The sequence below is a fragment of the Tetranychus urticae genome, chromosome 1 (genome assembly GCF_039701765.1).
Source record: "Tetranychus urticae isolate SD_2017Ah chromosome 1, NJAU_TeUrti_SD_1.0, whole genome shotgun sequence".
Lineage (NCBI taxonomy): Eukaryota > Metazoa > Arthropoda > Arachnida > Trombidiformes > Tetranychidae > Tetranychus > Tetranychus urticae.
The window spans coordinates 21948377-21968401 of record NC_142958.1 but is presented as its reverse complement, the minus strand read 5'-3'; the positions used below and the strand labels follow the sequence as shown (position 1 = coordinate 21968401).

At 30.2% G+C, this 20025-nt stretch overlaps 2 protein-coding genes and 1 long non-coding RNA gene across 5 annotated transcripts; 2 read left to right on the top strand and 1 right to left on the bottom strand.

The window, feature by feature from the left end:
- Positions 1 to 1209: 1209 nt before the first annotated feature.
- LOC107362811 (uncharacterized) lies at positions 1210 to 12299 on the bottom strand. The gene is made up of 4 exons (XM_015929946.3): positions 10424 to 12299; positions 3700 to 3857; positions 2562 to 3110; positions 1210 to 1647 (listed from the first exon to the last, which is right to left on the bottom strand). Exons 1-4 carry the CDS (start codon positions 10597 to 10599, stop codon positions 1499 to 1501), a joined length of 1032 nt encoding a protein of 343 aa, XP_015785432.1. The 5' UTR covers positions 10600 to 12299; the 3' UTR covers positions 1210 to 1498.
- LOC112538877 (uncharacterized) lies at positions 3110 to 3917 on the top strand. Its single transcript, XR_003082277.2, has 2 exons — positions 3110 to 3339; positions 3477 to 3917. It is a non-coding gene; the product is annotated as an uncharacterized LOC112538877 (long non-coding RNA).
- Positions 12300 to 12314: 15 nt separating the features above from the next.
- On the top strand, positions 12315 to 19556 carry LOC107362704 (solute carrier family 2, facilitated glucose transporter member 3). 3 transcript variants are annotated; one of them, XM_015929820.3, is made up of 9 exons: positions 12315 to 12456; positions 15574 to 15868; positions 15941 to 16060; positions 16150 to 16307; positions 17011 to 17135; positions 17797 to 18075; positions 18152 to 18561; positions 18632 to 18707; positions 18799 to 19556. In XM_015929820.3, the coding sequence occupies exons 2-9, from the start codon at positions 15698 to 15700 to the stop codon at positions 19215 to 19217; spliced, it is 1758 nt and encodes a 585-aa protein (XP_015785306.1). In that variant the 5' UTR covers positions 12315 to 12456; positions 15574 to 15697; the 3' UTR covers positions 19218 to 19556. The 3 variants fall into 3 exon arrangements, with proteins under 3 accessions (XP_015785306.1, XP_025016655.1, XP_015785307.1); XM_025160887.2 differs by lacking the exon at positions 12315 to 12456 and adding an exon at positions 14871 to 14978; XM_015929821.3 differs by lacking the exon at positions 12315 to 12456 and adding an exon at positions 15014 to 15509.
- The last annotated feature ends 469 nt before the right edge of the window (positions 19557 to 20025 follow it).

Below are 20025 nucleotides of genomic sequence, written 5' to 3'. Positions count from 1 at the left end.
ACTCTTCAGAGTTTCTCAATTGAAATGTTAAAAAATTACAATAAAATGTTGATTTGATTTGAATTCGATTGATTGAATTTGATTCCGGTAAAGTAAAGAAGAGTACTTTTACCAATATTACCTTAACATTTACTAACTGTTCGTAATTGCGCAGGAAAAGTATTGGCAATAAGCTAAATGCTTTGATCTACTCTAACTTGATTGAATTACAAACTAAACTAAATTAATATATTCTAATGCAAGAAAAACTCAGAATCTATTGTAGACCAACTTGGAAATTCAACTGAATCTAATTTACTCTTATCAAAAGCTTTTGTAAGCATCAAACTGTGAAAAATCTTTATTGGGTAAAAGCATCAGGGATTGTCCTGCGTCTTTTAATGTCCACTACACAATCAACTCTGTCTAAAGTCATTTTTTGTTGAATTTAGTCTTTACTAGATTCAGGCTGATTGTACTATTTTATTTCTCATGAAATTTGAACAAATCTGCATTTACACTAAATTGCTTAGCTTCACCTGAACGATTAATGTAGCGTAAACGGATTTCCGATTATTAGTAATTTCCGATCTCATCAATAATATCAGCAATAAATATAATCAAGAAAATGGTTAAGCATGATAAATATCTGATAAATAGCATTAAATGGTTCAAGATAAACCCATAAACTCTTAAATTGCAAACAATGACACTTAAAGATTCACATAATTGATTAGTAACTGCTAATGGCCACAATCAATGCATATTAATATTAAACAATTTTAAAACTCGTATTTACTCGTAAAAGCTTTTTTACTTTGATCATTTTTTTGGTCAAAGTCATTCCCTTTGGCAAGTTGATCAGGGAAAACAATAAATCTTGTTGATTTCTCAAGAGTATTGAGTTTCATGTTTTCCTCCACAATTCATGGCATTTCAGGACAATGAATCAAAAGTAAACTTAAAAGTGTTCCTTAATCGAATGTTGGGAAAATCGATTGATGATAGAAGTTGAAAAAACACAAAATGTCCATGTAAAACGTGTTGGACTGTACAACATTCAATTTACATTGCCATTTTATATTGGATTAAGGACAATTGTCATTAATGGGGAATATCATTTTACACTAGGTTAATATAAAATGAAACTGTAACAATTTTGGATATCATATTTCACATCGTAAAATCGGACAATTTAATTGTTATGTACAAAAAAAGAGATTTCAGTGATTTTATATAATCAAATCAATCTTTATTTACATTATTCACACAAACATAATTTTACAAATACTGAGAATGAGAATTGCTTTCTATTGAACTGAGCTTGTATATTTTTGCCGTTTGTATTTTATTACTTTGGATTCCTCTCTGTATCCATTAATTTGACCAGTTTAATTTACTTTGGTAAATCATCCCATGGTTATTGATTATTGTTAAAGGTTCATTTGTTGATGATGGAATAGTCAATTGCGTGTGTCTTTCTGTGCATAATTAATTACATATATCCATAGTTAATTAATCACTGAGTATTTTGACGACGATTTTCCCCACTATCACATTCATTTTCATCGATACTCTTCATTTTCAGCGGTCTTTTGTCCAATTCCTCCTTTACTTCAACAGTTTCATCAGAATGAACAGATGATTTCCTTCGTTGTTTTTGATAACCTGGTAAGCATGAAAGAAAAAAAATGAGAACAAGAATTAGAATTAAAAATTTAAATTAACAAGTGAAGTAAAAGTATGAACATGAGCCAAAAATAAAGGTAAGGAAATCCACTTCAATGTAAGCAAAAAATGTAAATCAAGAGTCAAATTAAGCAACATGAATTCATCTCTCAACATGATATATTGAAACGATAACACTGAATAAAATTATCATTACCATATTTAATACAATATCACACTCTAAAGAGTTGAACATGAAAGGGAAAAGCACCAACAAAAGCTAAATAAGACATAAACTGTCTGAGATTTAGATAAAGTAAAAAGACATTAAATTGCAATGGTTTATGTTGAATCCAGCAATTTCAACAAGAATGATGATGATAATGGAAGGATATTTCTCCTTCTTTTCTTCCTCAGTTTTCTATTCTTCATCACTTCCATTTTCCTTTTCTTCTAGAAAAGTAATCTTCAGATATATTTGCAGTTGTATTATGAAAATAATTTTGTCAGTTACTTAGGATGACAGAAGCACATTGGGTCTTTTTTTAGGAAAACAGTAGGTTCACTGGGTTCACAGAAAAAGTCTTTCACAAGAAACAAAATTTTCATTTCCTTTTGATGATGATGATTATTATAACAATACAATAGTTTTATGAATTTTCTGATGATAAGATTGAAACTTTACTTTTAATGTTATTATTAATGTTTAACGAAAAAAATCATTTGTTTTTTCAACTCTCTCTCACCCCATCTAGGGGTAGTTTAATTAAACCGATAAAAAAGCCGTTAAGTTATGGCGTAATGAAAGCTTTCATTTAACGTTTTCAGAAATTTGTTAATTAATTGTTCTATTGCTCGACTCTTTTCAATTTATTTTACATTTAGTGACTTTGATAAACTAATTTTTCACATACCATTGTAAGAAGGTGATGATGATAAAGGTAATGGCGGTTGTAATGAGGAAGACTTGTGAACATATGGACCAGTGGTGTGTAAACCCTTTGTCTGGGTTATTTGTAAGACTAGCGATTTGAGATCTTCTGCTGATTTATAACGACGAGGTATTTTGTACTCTTCCGGTAATAACGATGATCGACGAGATGGACTGACTAGGAAAACTGAATTTAAGCGTGGTCGTTGGAAATTACCCGTTGAGGTACAGTTTACCAGTTCAAGCGAGTCGCGAGAATCACTGGTATGTACTTGAGGTATATTGGCTCCTCCAATGGAAGTGAATCGAGTTTGTTGAGAAAAGGAAGATATATCAGTATCAGTTCGATGTCGAGTTGGCTCAAGTGTCCTTATTTTGCCCCATTTTTTAATAAACCAAAGTATTACCAGGACCCAAAAGATTAAGATGAATGAGACTAAAATAGCTTCACCTGGTCGGACAATTATTTCAGGATCAACATCTAGTCTTATCCTCAATGGATTCATTCCTCCTCGGACAAATCGATGTGGTTCTATTGATGAAAAAGAATGGATAACAACAAAGGATAATTAATTAGCAGTCTATTCTCATTTTAAACATGAAATATTGACCTGAATACCGAAATCCCAAGATGATAATCATTCAATAACCTCGTCAAAATTTAACATGAAAGTTATCAAAATCATTATCTGGTTAGCTATTTACGTTTCACTTTTCTATCACCAACAAATGATTTTAAGAGAGCATCAAAAATATCCAAGGTAAAGTTAATACGTAATCGATATTTTTTTCTCACAAGCTCAAACGATCTTGTGGATTAATTTGTCAAAGGAATCATTTTTAATGCTCTTAATGCATCAAATCGATATCAACTCATTCATTAATCTTCTTATTAAAGATGAAGACAGTTTTGGTTGGCGATAAAAAACATTGATTAACTTCTGACTATTCTGGCTGACTAGGAGTCTCTAATGGTGATAATCAATCGTCTGTGATCAAAGTTTCAAGTGAAAAAAACCCAGAACCCTAATCATAACTGGATGTTGATCTTTAGAGTTCATTTGAAGCTTTCCTTCAAAAGGCGTAAAATCAATCAATAGTTGGTAAAGAAATGGACTTACCTCCATCAGGTGAAACAAAACGGATGAAATGACTCGAGTTTCCTATCAGATCTGAACTAGAGACAACATTAATGAGAAGTTGATATTCCGTGTTTGGCACTAACTGTTCAATGGTAACATTTCTCATGTTTATAGGCACTTCCTGAACATATCGTGTTCTGTAAAGCAAAAACAAGCAAAAAAAGATGAAAATATCATTAAATAACATTTTCAAATAATAGATTGTTATTGATAAATGAGTCTTTAAAGTGCAATATCAAAAAAACGTGAATTGAATCTTTCCATGTTGAAGGCAAAAACCTATTGATAAACCTTTACCATCAAGTTATAAACTAAATCTCAAAACTGACATGAAATTTACAATTAGATAAAAAATTTTACAATTTAGATGAAAATGTCTCATTTTTGGAAATAAATGTTCAAAAGGAATCAAGAAGATTGAAAGTAACAAGTTTATTGAGGTATATTTAAATTGATAGGAAAAGTGATTGTCATTAAAATTTGGTAAAATTTGAAGCACAAAAGTCTTGCTAATATTAATAATAAATGCATAATTCAATGGATTCTTGAGAGCATTCAATTATTCAAAGTTGAATGAGCTTGTCAAAAAGTAGTTTTCAAATTGCATTTTGATGGCGATGAAAAAAACAACAATAACAAAAATGTTAGATTGATAGTTACAATTGAATGGTTGACAGCAGCATAAGATAATCAAATATTTCATCATGAAAGGCAGGCAAGATAATAAAATGATGAAAAAAATTCAATTTACAATGTAAAGCACAAGATACATCAACTCATCACGAATCTTGCCTTTTTATCAACATTTTCACTCCCAAATAAACTCCCAACAAATCGACTTCCGACATCCTTAGCTTCCTAACATGATAATTATCCATTGAAAATGATCATATTTTTTCCTCATTATACACTTTCCTTCATCTGGCAATCCTTCATCATTGGTCTCATTTTAAAGTTTATATTAAAATTACTGTTTATGTTGAATTTCATTGGAAAGTTAACCTGTTTTCAGTTCAACTTGTTTCTGTTCAATGATTGACGGATATTTACCAGGAGGGAAATTGGAGTGAATTGCATTTGTTTGCTTTCTTCTTGTTGATAGTTTCATTCATCATCCTCCTAAAATCAATACATGATAATCTTCTTTCCTTTTCTCTGTTTTTTAAGTCATCATCTTCATGATACAATTTGAAATGATCGTGACCTACAAATCGATTAATAGCTTTCTACTATTTTTGTTTTCATTTATTTTCTTCTTCTTCAAAATGATTCGCAAAAAGTGAGACCAGAACTTTCTATAATTTCTATCTCTTTAAAACATGGGTTCTGTTCAATGTACTGACACATGAAAGCCAAATAATGATGAGCTTACAGAAAATAGTTAAGAATTGAAAGAGTGTTGAAAAATAATCTCAGCTTTACGGTTAAATATAATGAAATTGGATTGAAAATTGCTGCTTCATTTCCTTTATTATTTTTGTACACATTTTGTGTTTTCAATAAAAAAACTAGAAATGATTTAACTTGAAACCCTTCAGGCTCTGTTCATTTCAGTTCTGTGCAAACAGTTGCACCAATCAAATGGGATAAATCAACAACCAACACTCTGGTTTACTTTAAAAATATCAGATTCAGAAAGCCCTCAAGTAATTCCACTATTAAATGTACACTTAACCTTGACTCAACCTCAATCCAAGTTAATAATAAATCTCAGCATTTGTTTATTTGTAATAAAACATAAAAAATCTAAACATTTTTTATCAAAAATCATCTCTGCTTTGAAAATATTCATCTTATTGTTCAAGTTATTGTTTTATTGTTCAAACAATCAATAGACTGAATAATGAAAATTTATTGAATTCAGAACAAAGTAAAGCACAATTAATCAATTATTTATAAAGTTAATTAAAGAGTAAAAAACTATTTAATAGTTTTTACCAACAGCATTTTTAATAATTCATAATTAATGAATCTAAACTATTCTGTGATATTAAACAGCTTATTATGGTTTGCTTCATGAAATGAAACTTTATTTCTTAGCATTTCGCTTGTAAGACTTGAAGATGATATTATAGTTTGAAGGAAATTTACTGAGAAAGATTATCAACATTTTATCTGACAACTGAAGTTGTGAATTTTATGCTATTAGCTGAACAATATCATGGGTTGAAATGTGCCTTTATTGTTACCATGAAAAGCGTCACTATTTATCCTTTGATTGATCGTTCAATTTAATGATGAAAATGAATGAAAAATCAAATTGCAAGCATCGTCATCTTCATTATTATTATTAATCACCTTCAACAAGATTGAGATCAGATTACAGTTTGAAAGTGAATCAAGTGAAACTTGAACCATCGTTATGTTAATAAGATAATGATATTCAAGATGATTGAACTTAGCAGCACTTGATTAAAGTGGACATTTGCGACTTTTTAATTTCAACCAGTTTAAACAATAAAAGTTGATTAAAGTTTTTCCTTTTGTTTTGATAATTAAAATAATCGCACATCTCGAGTAATTTACATTGACTTAGCAATTACTTTTGATTAGTTTAAGTCTTCTAATGAATTATTCATATCTAAATGATATATGGTTTTAATAAACCTGTTAATTAAAACTAAACAAATTAATTCAAAGATCAACAGAAATATTAACTTGTTAATAAGCCGATTAATCAGATTTTTTCCAGCTATTCAATGCAAAGATGAGAAATAATCTGAATTTCAGTTTAATCGTAACAATTTGAAAAATCGATGAATATGAAAATTAGATCATCAAATATAGCACTAATCAAGAAGAGATTTAATTGCTTAGATTGATTCATTGAAAATCAGTTAGATTGTGAGTATTTGAGATGAAATGTGCTTTTTTGACCTCAATCTTAATCTTAAATACAAATATTATCAAGTGTTCAATGAAACAAGAATTGAACAATTCTGCCTCTTGGATGGCTAACGTTGAATTAGGTTATCCTTTTATTAATAGCATTATTAAACAAGGATAATAATGAACCAGATTTAATGGCAAATGATAATCTGATTAAATTGTTCAGTTGAAGGTTCAACAGTTTACTGATCAAACTTATTGAATTAGATGCAACTTGAAGAGCAAATTGAAAGGCAAATCTATTGTATAAATAGACTGAATTAAGAAGCTTTTGAAACATTTTATCCATAAAATAGCCTCTAAAGGAAATTACATTTAAAATTGAACTCAAATGTGAATAATTATGAGTTAATGGAATTGCCAGGTAAATGTAAAATTAACAGAATATATTCATCTCGTCATGATTAACATGATTTCAATTTTCCAAAAATCGCAAGATTTTCTAAAATTTAGATTCAAATTGATCAACTGTAGGTTTAAAGATTTAATGATTTTCCTGGTAAATTCATTGTGTTGATAAATGTTGACATCAAAGTTATCTTCAAGAGTTGAAAGATGAACAAATTAACAGTTTAAATGCAATTGTAGTTTATTGATTGTTTCATATAGATTTAGATGAACATTTATAATAAACAGAAACTAAAGTGAATTCAATGGAATAGGAGTTTAGTATTTGCTTTTGGACAAGTAAAGACAAAACATGATATTGGTTTTTTTATTTATTTGAATAAGTTGAAAGGAAAGTCAACATTGAATAAGATAAAATTCAGTACCAATTTATCTGAATTGAAAGACAATAAAAATTGATGAGATATCATAAACAATTGAAAACAACTCCCAGCCTTTATCGGTATACAAGATAAACGAGTTTTTCCGTTGGTTTTGTAGATAATTTTCATGATAATTTTGTTGACAACAGAGAGCAAAGTAAATGATGAAAAGCCATTAACCCAAAACATGTAATACACAATGAGATTGGACAATATAATGAGATAACATCATGAATTGGTAACAATCTTATCAATTTACCATGAAAATGTTGCCCAAAAAAAGAAGAAGAAGATTGTAATTTAAGGTTGACTTAATCTGTTTCTTGACCATTCACTTTTGGTCATTGCTGTCTTTTATTTGCACATTTTCATCTTAATCTTCATCCTTTTATTGTTGTTCATTTCAAAGGTTAGGTTTACGTCTTATTAGATTCTGAAGATTCTGTATATTTACTCTGAAGACAATTTAGTTTCAGTTTCTAGTTTTTTTGTTGTTGTTGTTGCTACTTACTGAATGTTCACATGAAAATGAATCTCATTTGATAAACATTCAACTGAAAATAACTACTTATTTCTCTGTGTTATCTTTTAGCATGATACAAAATTTCGATTCACAATACACTTTATCACTTGTTCCCTGAACAGGAAAGAGATAAAGTTGATGTATCATGAATCTTGGTTCCATTTGCCTGAATCCGTCAACAACCATTGAAAATGCAAAACATTCATAGTTCTTATACTTTGTAAGGAAAGTAGTTAAAGTAACAATGATTAAAGTAAAGGTTTAGAACCAGAATTTACAGAGCAATCTTGACTGTTTCATGAAGAGAAAACATTTAAAAGAATTTCAAGATTTCTTGAAAAACGTAAATCAAGTTCACAAGAGTCAATTTTGACAGTTATGTTTCAATATAACAAATGGTTGTTAACAGTTGTAAAACATTTTCAAGGTAAAGTAAATCAATCTTGATTAACTTGAAAAAGGTAAAAGAGTTGAGTATATAAGGTAAAATGAATTTTTGCTAATCAATACTTTACTACCTTTCTTTGTTTTCATTTATTTACCTTTTCAATAATCAAAGACTGAGCCTTTCTGGCAATTGAAATATAAATCATTATCATTAATGGTTTTGTAATAACTATGTAAAGAGATGAAAATTATTATAAAAAAATGCAAATATCCACTAATATGCATGGACTTGTTATTGTACCGGAAAATGGTGAATATTTTATAAAAGCAACAATTCTGATGGAAATTGATTCTTAAATGAGATCAAGTATTACATGATTGGTGATCTAATGCAACATTGAATAGTTTTTTAATTTAAAGATTTAATTATTTCCAATCATGATGATTCAGTTGATTGAAAATGAATTTGAAAATGTTTCAATTGGTAAATACTCAAAGGTAATGAATGTATCGACACGACTTTAAGGTCAATGAATGTTAAACAAACTGACCAATCATTTTAACAACTGCAGTCGTAATGTTTATCATAATCAGCAGAATCAGTAAAAGTCTTGGAATGAAAAGAAAAGAAAATCATTTCCAGTTTCCTTTTTATCCATTCCTTTTCCTCCCTGAACAATTGCTTTCAATCTTTTTTCATCGCCATCAATGGGACTTTTACTGACTCCTTGCTCTTCCTCATCTTCATTATCATCTTCTCCCTCTCATCGATTATTGTGTTAATATCGATTTAAAGGGTGTTCCATTGATTCAAAAACATAAAGATAAACGTTGGATTAACAGTCAACCTTCCAATGAATAGTGATAATCTGAGAGATTTGGTCAAGATCAAGATCAATGTTGGAAACCAGATTATGTTTTGTTTCTGGCATTTCTTAATAACTCAATGATTCTGGTATTTTCTGGTAAAACTCAGATGAAACACCCTGTAGTTGCTTCACTTATTCTTACCCTTCTTCATCCTCCTCTTCTTCATCCTTTCACTTCTTATTCCTAACTAATCATTTTCATCTCCTCTGCATCCTTTTTCACCTCTTTTTACGGCTCAATGTTAACTCATGTCAATCGCAGAAGTTAAATGTTACAATTAATGGTTGCTAATCAAGTTATTAACAATAACGACGCAATTTATTAGATTAATGTGTTGATCAAAAATCAATGTTAAAAGAAGTATAAAATCAACAGAAAAATGAAATCTTTTTGTATCTTCAGTATTCAGACAATCAATGGTTCATAATGCTTTTTGTTCCAATGGTTAAAGCTAATTTTGACAGTCCAAGACTATCAAATTGTCACAATTTATTTGATGGAAGAGAGAAAAAAAGAACTTATTTTTGCTATTTTTGTCGATTCATTTTTTTGGTCACTTTTCTTTCCTCGAACAATAGACCATTCAATCATTTCCAATGATTTATCCAGACTCTGATTATCTTAAAGCATGAATGGAAAGCCTGAAGCAAAGTCCAACTCAACTAATAACTAAGAAACATGAAAACTCATCAATCTTTTTTTGCCATTTTTTCTTCTTCTTTCTACTTTTTCTAATCTTTCTACTCAGTTTGTTTCCATCATATTTATCTCATGGATTTAAAATAATTGACCCATTGATGCAATTAATGGATAAGTCATGTTTCTCTAGCCCTTCATCCATCTTGTGTATCATTATTTTATAGCAAAGAGGTAAAGAGTGAATAATAAAAGTGCTAAATGAATAGGGAAGGAAATAAAGGATGATAAAGATGAACAAGATGAACAAGAAGAGTAAAAAGATGAAACATTTTGCCTTCAGAAGCGTAAGTTAATCTAATATTAGATAATAAAATGATTCGCAAATTGAATGAGTGATGAACACTATGATATACAAAATTAAACTTGATTTAGATTGAGTGATGGAAATGGAAAATGCCATTTAATCAAATTTTCAAACCTAAAATTGACAATTTAGTCAAGTATTTGGTCAAAAAGGAAAGTCTAATCTGATTGAAATGGAAAGATTAATTGAATTAGAGGAGATTTCAAATTCTGTGCATGTAAAGTTGTGAAAAAAATGGAATAGAGTTGAATATAAACTTACTTGGAACCAACAGGAAAGTAGACAATGCGAAACATTTTTGATAGTTTAAAAGATTTATCATGGTGACTAGTTGATTCAATTAAATCGGGCCCAGGAGTGAAAGACCAGGAAACCCGAATGGCTGGTGGAAGCCATTGGGTTAGTACCACTGAGATGTTGTGTGGTACCGATTGCATTGCAGTTAAACCAGAGCTCTGTTTAGCGATAATTTTGGCAAACTTGTGTGAGGCGGAAAAAAAGATGAAAAACTGGATCACAAAATATTGATGAAACAAAATACCAATTGAACCAAATAACTGGTAAAACAAAATGTTAATTAACCAAAAAGATGTAAACAAAATAAGATGTTCACGATGGTAATGGAGTTAAGAGGAGAAGAGGAAAAAGAGTTGACCAGAAAATCCAATGGCAGGACACAAGCACAGTTTTTGTTTTACAGTTGTTTCTGTTAGTGGTGTTGGTGTATCAAGATGAATGTTGTGTGTGCGTTTATACATATACATTTATATTCTTGATTCTTTTCCCTCCCAAGAAGCAGGAGTAAAAGAAAGAGAAGATTTTAAGATGAAAAAAGTAAGTGAAGATAATACACAGAGTTTAATGGAAGAAAAGAGAGGAAAAAATGAGAAGTAAAACAAGATTGAGAAGTTGAAGATAACAGGAGTGAGAGTTTAATGTTGAGGCGAATCAGGAGCAACGTAAAGAAGCATTTATCAATACACCATTGATAGCTGGTTGTTTCTTTTTTTCATTTTCAAATGATAATAAATATGTATGTTTATCGGTGAGAACTGAACAAACTGTAAACTCAGTAGAAATATCAATTCCTAAGAAATAAACAACAAAATATTCTAGTTTTTTATTGTTACACTAGATTACACTAGTTTACTGTTGATTAACAATTTCATTTCAAACAAAATCTCCATAGAAAGTGGCTCTATCTGATTTTTTATATTCCAATTAATCTGGCAACTCCATCAATTTCATTCTGGTAATTGTTAATATAAATTGTTTTCATTTTTTTATGTCGACCAACTAACTCTTGACCATATTAAATTAAGTGACTTTTTAGTAGTTTTATAATAGTCTTTTGTGCAAATGTTCAAAATAGGAAAAGAAACAAATTGACCCAAACCAGTTCAAACTTAAACATGTAAAAAACAAAAGTATAATCCATTGGATCATCATTAAAAACAGTTTATTAGATTCTTCTCAATAAATCTTGGTCAAGTCTGAATATAAGATTCACTTTTACTGACCCAGTGTGTTGTATTAGTTTGCAGTTAAACTAAAAATTCAATTCGATTGTAAGATTCAATACCAAAGTTTAGATACAAATTATTTTGAAAGCAATACATTGTCTAACCATTTTCAATGTTGGTTCATGAAAAACTCTCATTGCTTTCATCTTTGTGTGTGTCTAAAGCAGTGTACTTTAAGCACTATTGATGTGTATTGTTAAAATATTCACTGACATAGACCATTGTTTTACCTGAACCCAGTAATTTGTTTTCATCATAACTGTACCTCAGTTCATTGTACTTTTAATTTTGTATTAACTGTACTCTGGTAAGGCAGCACTGGATAGACTGTATTGGGCATGTGTTAACATGACTTTTTATAAGAGGACTTTCGTTAACCTCACTTTGTTTAACTTGTTTACTTTTGACCTTTTTCAATTTTGCATAAGACGTATCTTTTGTTAGAATAATTGTTGTGACTTTCATTTTATATTTTTACACTTCAATTGTTGTTTCTCTTTGAAAACCAATGTATTTTTGATATTGTTGTTTACTGTTAAACTCTTCTTCCTTCACCTTTTTTCCCTCCAATTCTCCATTTTTCTTCTTCCTTCCACATTAGTGTTGGTGTCTTTATGCCTTTCTCTCTCTTTTCTGTTTCCCATTTCCTTCCGCACTTTCATTTTCTTCAATTGTTATTTGTGATTTAATCTCAAGAAAATTAACTGTCACAAAGTAATGAGTGATCAATGTGAACCTTATTAAATTTGGTTTACATCAAACATTTACCAGGTAACTTGTAGCTTCTAAAATAGCTTTTTCTTTTTTTCACCCCTCTGTTCATCTCTGAATATTTTTGCTTCAACAATGGAAAAATGGTTTTTTATTCTTATGGTTAATGATGGTGATGTGATGATGATGTTAACATTCAAATATTTATCAAGGTGTAAATTAATAACCTTTAAATTATTCCATTCTATCCCTTTTTTACCAATTTTAGTTTTTGCGTAATTTTCCATTCTACTTGTTTATGCTTAATCGTTGTATACTTATTGCTTATGCGCTTTTTGAAACTTTTGTAGAGACAATTTTGTTTTCGAGTTTCCTTCCAGTAACAGTTGTGTATCTCTGATGCTTATTTATCTGGGTCGATAGAGTTGAAGTACATCTCAAGGCACAATCTAAACAGCTCAACCTTGAATTGAAGCCAACATTACCGATGATTGACCTTTTTTCTAGTGGATGTTCACTAATTTAACTCATGATTTACTTTACTTTTCAAAATGTTGATTACTATCCTAAAGCCTTGAGAAACCAAGTTTCAATTTAGTATCCATTTTTTAGTTCATCAGACAATTTGATTGTTGCCATGCTCTCTAATATCTCTTCCTAATTAGAGAGGAATCAACATCGAAACGGATCTGATTGACTTCAACGAGTTGATCGCAAGATTAGCAAATCCTGGATATTAAATTAAAGCGAAAGTATTGAAATTTAGTTTCTGAAACTAACAGTTCAAGCTGATTTCACAAATTGGCATCAGCTTAAGGTGCAATACAAAGTCTTGTAATTTCTAGAATCAAATTAACTTGTTGTAGAAATTTTCAATTTTCAAGTTTCCTTGATAAACAGAGAGACTAGTAAGACTCAGTATTTCAACTAAACTGCAACTCTTAATTGTTACCAAGTGTCAAATCTAACAATTGTCAGTTTCCTTTTTGATTTCGATCAATAACTTATTGGTTAAACCTTAAAGATGGCAACTAAAAGCATAAGAAGTGAAACAAAAGTTTAAAATGTTACTTTCTTGTAAATTGTATCAACTTTGAAGATGGATGACAAGAATCAACCCTTTGTCATCGTTTAACAAAGAAACGGTGGCTAATCAGATAAGCTAATCAGCCAATCACAAGAAGCAATCAACAATAAGATAAGCTGTTAAAACAAACAAAATGAAAAACCAAGGAAAATATTATTGTAAGAAGAGTTGAACTCTTATGAACCTTTAATACCAGAATCTGTGTTACCAGAAAGCAGATTAAACCAGAAAGATTTGTCTATCAAATGTCTAATTAATCTTTAAGGTTAACTGATGAGCATTTCAATTAAAGCAACAGTTGAATATTTTCATATTTCTCAAGGATTTGCATAGCAATCAAGTCCTTGTTTTACTGGTTCAAAACAAATCAGTCAATCAGTTGATTTAAAACGTCTTTCCCATAACCATTTCAAGGATAAATAATAAATGAATCAACACCTTAATGATAATTTTTGAACCATTTATCATCTTGATATTGTTGACAATTTCATCTGTTGAACAATTCAGCACAAAATGTTTATCTCTCTACGGCTATTCAAGATTACATTTAATTACAATTTAAACCACTACGTTTAGGGTAACCAGTATTTAATCAAATGATTAAATTGTATAAACTGATGCCTTTCTGAAATTGGTTAACTTGATAGTTAACTAACACTGTTAACTAAAATGCACAGTTTGCTCTAAAGACAGTGATAATGAGAATGATTAGACCTGATAAAAAAGTCAAAAATTAAAATGAAAATGATAAGAAACCTAAAATGAAAATAGGAAAACCCATTGAAAGCAATGGAAAATCAAGACAAAATTGTGTCTTGAAAATTGAAAAAAAGTGTTGAGATTAGATTACATAGTGGTTTAAATCAGTTAAACCACAATATCTCGAAGCTATGAGATAAAACTCTCGGGCTTCGCCCTCGAGTTTATATCTCATAACTTCTCGATGCAGTGGTTTAACTATCACTTATCCTCTTACATTTAACATTTGAATAGAGCCAATTGCTCGGTTTCAATGTTAACAGAACCTTATGTTTACAATCAAATCTAATCACAAATACCAACTGTTGGGGAAACCGTTTCATAAGGGTTAGCCTAAGATTAATACTTGTCATTACATTGTGTTAATTCAATGCCACTGAATCAACATTTACATTTATCTGGCTTGAACTAGAATGATTAATCATCAATATTGATATTTAAATTAAATAGTGATATTATGTCACTGATATAATAATGAAATGGTTTGTCTTTTCAAATGTTGATCCATTTTGATTAAACACAGACAACGTTTGAACATTTCATTGGCAAGGACAAAATTGATACAAAACAGAACTGAAATTCCTTTCACTCGACAATAGCAATTCACCAAGCTAACTATTCACTTTGAAATATACATTTGATTAACAACTAGTTTTAATCAACTGATAAAAAACCCAAAACAATCAACCTAAAGACTGAGCTTTTTTTGTCTAATCAACAGGAAAATACTAACAAGGTAAGGTATGATTGAAAAGCCTTTTACGCTTATGCAGCATTGATAGATGAGCTTCATTCCAATCAATGTTGAATAACAATCAATTATTTGTTAGAAACATGATTAAGTTTAGGTTAAATATTCTATTAGCTGTAACCAAAGAGTAATAGCTTTACTCGTTGGTTGTAACAATTTAATTTGTTAACCAAGTAGGTGTTAACCTTCCGGATCCAACAAGACAGCTTCTGGTGAAGTTTTTTTCAGAATCACTTAACAGAGTCTAGGAAATGATTTACCACAATTTACTGTTGATTAGTTAACTTTTTTTTGTATTGATTTCTCTTGTTCATCTTAATCTAAATCAACTACAATCAAATATTAGCCACAACAACTACAACATAATAGCAAATTCAACATAAACTGTTACTTGGTACATTGAGTTAAAGAGTAACACTTTTCATGTTTGTGTGTCTTCCTGCGTCTACATTAATTACTAGCAGCACCGTCACTTATCATCATCACTCAACCATCATCTTCATCTCAATTTTAATTGTAACCATCAAATAATATCTTCACTGATCATTTATAACTGATTCATCTTTTCTTTTATCCTCAGATTTGCTTGATCAACAACTACTTCAACTACAACAATCTGTGATCAACATTTCATTTCCCACTTTCTTGATTGCATTTAATTGTTAACCCAAATTTATTGTGTTTAACCAAACTGTGAAACGGTTATGGCGCCTAATTTGGTTGAAGCAGACACTAAACCATTGGATAATCTTTCCGAGAAAAGTGTCGACTTTTACTCAACCCAATATCTAGGTAACTGTAAAGTTGTCATTGGAACGTCAACAGTTGAAAAAGATTCACATTCAATAAATAATGGATCCACAATCAATGGAAAGGTAATTATTTTATTTTGATTATGATTTTCCAATTTAATAACAGTTTGCGCTTTCGCCTTTCCCATTGGTTAGACTCAATCACATGATACTGGTAAAGTTACATTGCCATTGATTTTAGGCGCTATCTTTGCTCTTTTAACCTGTTCAATTCCTTCTGGTTATAACGTTGGTTCTGTGAATACTCCTCAAAAGGTAAAACAATTTATTATCATTAAATTAATTTGTTGTTTTAAAATATTTTTATCATCTAATGTTTATTGAATTTATACTCATTTACTCAGGTTCTCTTGTTTTTTTGTAACTCAACTCTAACTGAACGAGGAATCACTTTATCAAATGAAAGCCTAGCTCTTCTCTGGTCAGTTTGTGTATCCATTTTACTCCTCGGAGCCATTGTTGGCACATTTTTCACCAATTATCTTGCCAATTCTCTTGGAAGGTAAGTAAATCCTTCATTACATGTGACTTTCAATGTTTATTGACAATCTTTCAAGTTATAACAAGTGTAATTACACAGCTTTGAGTTGCAAATTGCCATGTTGCTGCTGTTTTGAAAACAATTTTTTAAAGACAAAGTTCGTAGTGGTATAGCATGGTAAATCTTGTTGTAACTTAAAGCTTGACTGCTGAGGTTTATTCCAAGTTTAAGGTTACATGTACATATGTGATAGACACTATGGTTAAGTTTCTAAAGGATTAACAGTTTCGAATCCACTATGGTCAGTTAACTAGATTGATTATTTTCAGTTTTAGTTTGCTCATTTGATCTGTATTTAATTTATCACTCTGATAGCAATGAAGTAAACATTTGATACGCCAAACTTGATGAATTTCACATAATTTACGTACTACTGGGTTTGATCCAAAGACCATCGATTTGGCTGGCGATCAATTCATGCATTTATCTCATGTAATTTAAATAATTAATTTTTCAGCTTCATTTGATTAAACCTAATCTTTTCAACTTTCACATATGTTATCGATAACTAAGGTAGAACCAGAAATTTCGATCCTCAGCCTTGCTCGAGATTGCCAAAAAGCTGATTTGTTTGTCACATTTAACCCAAAACTTATGATTTTTAATTTGCTCCAACTTTTGTTTTTTTTCATGATCATCACTGAATGCGTGCGTAACAATACAGAAAAGGAGCTCTTCTTATCTCTGGTCTTATTGGTATCACTGGTTCCATCCTATTTTTTGCATCATATTACTTCAGATATGTTGAGCTTCTCCTTCTTGCCAGGTTCATCTCAGGGATCCATTCAGGTAAGAAATTAACCTTGAAGAGTTGAAAAATGTAATTTTGTTCATGTAAATCAAGAAACAATCAATTTTCATTTCATACTTAATCCTCTCACACTATTAATAGTCTAGAATATCTTATTACAGAATCAGAATGAATGAATCGTTTCTTTATCTAATCTCTGATTTCGCTAGATTTTGTATATCAATATATCATTAAAAATATCACACAGTAAGGTTTGAGCATTTCACTTACAATTTTAGTGGATAATGAAATAATTGAAACAAAATATAATAGTGAAATCATTTGATTATAATCTTTAAGCAGTGAACTTAAACTTGCATGAAAAAACAAAAGTAACCCGATTGATTCAATATAAGTGGCACATTTTGATCTTGAATTCTTATTAATTGAGTGGTTTCAATTAACTGTATCTTGATCTTGCCAGATAGCATTTTCTGATTGAATTCTTAACAATTGACCAGAAATAGGTTATAATCTAATCTCTATCATTCAATGAATTACCTGAATTTGGGCTTACAATAATTTTGCTCGATAAAGAAATATAAATAGATGCTTCTGATATCATTCCTAGTCATTGAACTGTTTCTAAACTGACACACCTTGATTCACAAACATTGATTGCAATTATTTGCTCAACTCATATTATTGCCTTTGTTTTAGGTCTTACTTCTGGCTTGGTGCCTTTATATATTGCTGAAATATCACCTGAAAAGTTGAAAGGTTCAATGGGAGTTTTGCATGTTTTGGGCTTAAATTTTGGCATGATAATTTCCCAGATTTTGGGTCAAGAAAATCTACTTGGAACTGATTTTTACTGGCCAATACTATTATCCTTACCATGGGTTTTCATTATAATTGGTATGACTATTTACAAACCTAGCCCTTCTAGTCCAGTCTATCTTTATATTGTTAAAAGGAAATTTAGTAAAGCAGCAAATGGTAAGCATATTGATTAACTCTTACCTGGGCATAAGTTTTTTTATTAAATTATTTTAATTTTTTCTCTTTCTAAAAGCATTGGCTTACCTTCGTCGGTGTCATGTATCATCAATGGAAGAAGAGATTGCTTTATTACAAAAGGAACGCAAAGAACAAGAAAACAATAAGTCGGGCTGGACATTCATATCCTTATTGAGATCACCTGAATATCGTAAATTGTTTTTGCTGGTGCTTTTACTTCATATCGGTCAACAATTTTCAGGAATCAATGCCGTCTTTTATTATTCAACGGCCATTTTTAGTGATCTTGGAATGACTATGAAACAAGCTCAGTATGGCTCAATTTGCGCTTGTGGTATCAACGCAGTCTGCTCACTAATTGTTATCCCAGTGTTGGGAAAAATGCGTCGACGATCCTTACTCTTTACTAGTCTTTGGGGTGGAATCATTTTCCTTATTGGATTAACAATCACCACCAAAATGAAGGTAAACTCAACTCAGAATAATTAACATCACAGCGTTTACTAATAACAATTTTCACTTAATTTCTCACCAGGATTCACTTTCTTGGGCTCCATTCGCAACCGTGTCTTTCTTTATGGCATTTGTTTTCATTTTTGCTATGGGAAATGGTTAGTTAAATAAATTATGAATACGCATTATCTTAACTTTTATATTGAAAAAGATTTTTAATTTTTATTTTCTTTTTGAACTTTTTCTCAGGTCCAATCCCTTGGATGATTCCATCTGAATTGCTACCCCAATCAACTTTGAGTGTTGCTATGGGCATAGGTGGCTTCTCAAATTGGGCTGCGAATTTTGCTGTTGGATTAGGTTTTCCAATTGCTAATAGCTGGTTGGGTGATTCCGTGTTTCTGATTTTTGTCGCATTCGGTATTTTTGAAGCAGTTATTCTGTATTTCTATCTTCCTGAAACAAGTTCGAATGTTGATAAAACATGTTCAACTGAGGCAATTTTATCATATCCAAGCTTACCCTCACCCTCAACTTCATCAACTTCAACAGCAACATCATCGATATCAAAAGACAAGAGCTTTTCCATTGAAGAGAGTTTAGAGAATGATTGTAAATTTACTGATAATAATTTACAAACTAATTCTGCATTACAAAATTCATGTTGAAACACATTTTATAATAATTTTTCACAACCCGTTCATCTATTCATTTTCACTGAAGCCTTTCTTATATCCCACTTTGTATAATTATCATTTTTATCATTGTATACCTTAGATTGTTTCATGCGAAACGTATTTAACTTGTTTATATTCAATTGTGATTCACTGTTGAGTCTCAACACTTGTAATTTTGAATCAATCTTTTTTGTCATGCATTTTCATAATTTTCTTGAACACAACAGTCAGACTTGTCAGTGACAAACAATGTAAGAAAGTGTTTTTCAATCGTTTACAATTTTATTTACGAAATGTATTTTTGAAAGCAAATAAAATTTACTAAAAATATTTCATTTGTTCGTTTCAATCGCAAGCAAACTTGTAAGCAAATAATTTACAATTTTTTCAATAGCATGATACAAGTCAATAAATCCCTGAAACTTTATTATAAGGATTGCTGACAAATTTCACCGATTGGAGTTCATATATTTATTTGAATTACTGAATTACTAGTTTTTCGATTACCATAAATCGAAATAAGATTTAACTGCAGACATAATTTTCGAGAAAAATCCTATTATGGGATTGCCTGAATCATGCTTCTGGTTTTCATTGACGGAGTCATGTTGATTCACAGTGCCTGTTGAATTCATTTCAATTTTTGGTTCATCGGTCGAATCTTGTTGATCCACTGAGGATATTGAAGTTGTTTCAATTTTAGGTTCATCTACAGCAATAGAATCAGACTCAAATTTTACCTCTTGTATTATACTATCAGAGCCATAGCCTTAAAAACCAGTTTCAATGGTGCATCATT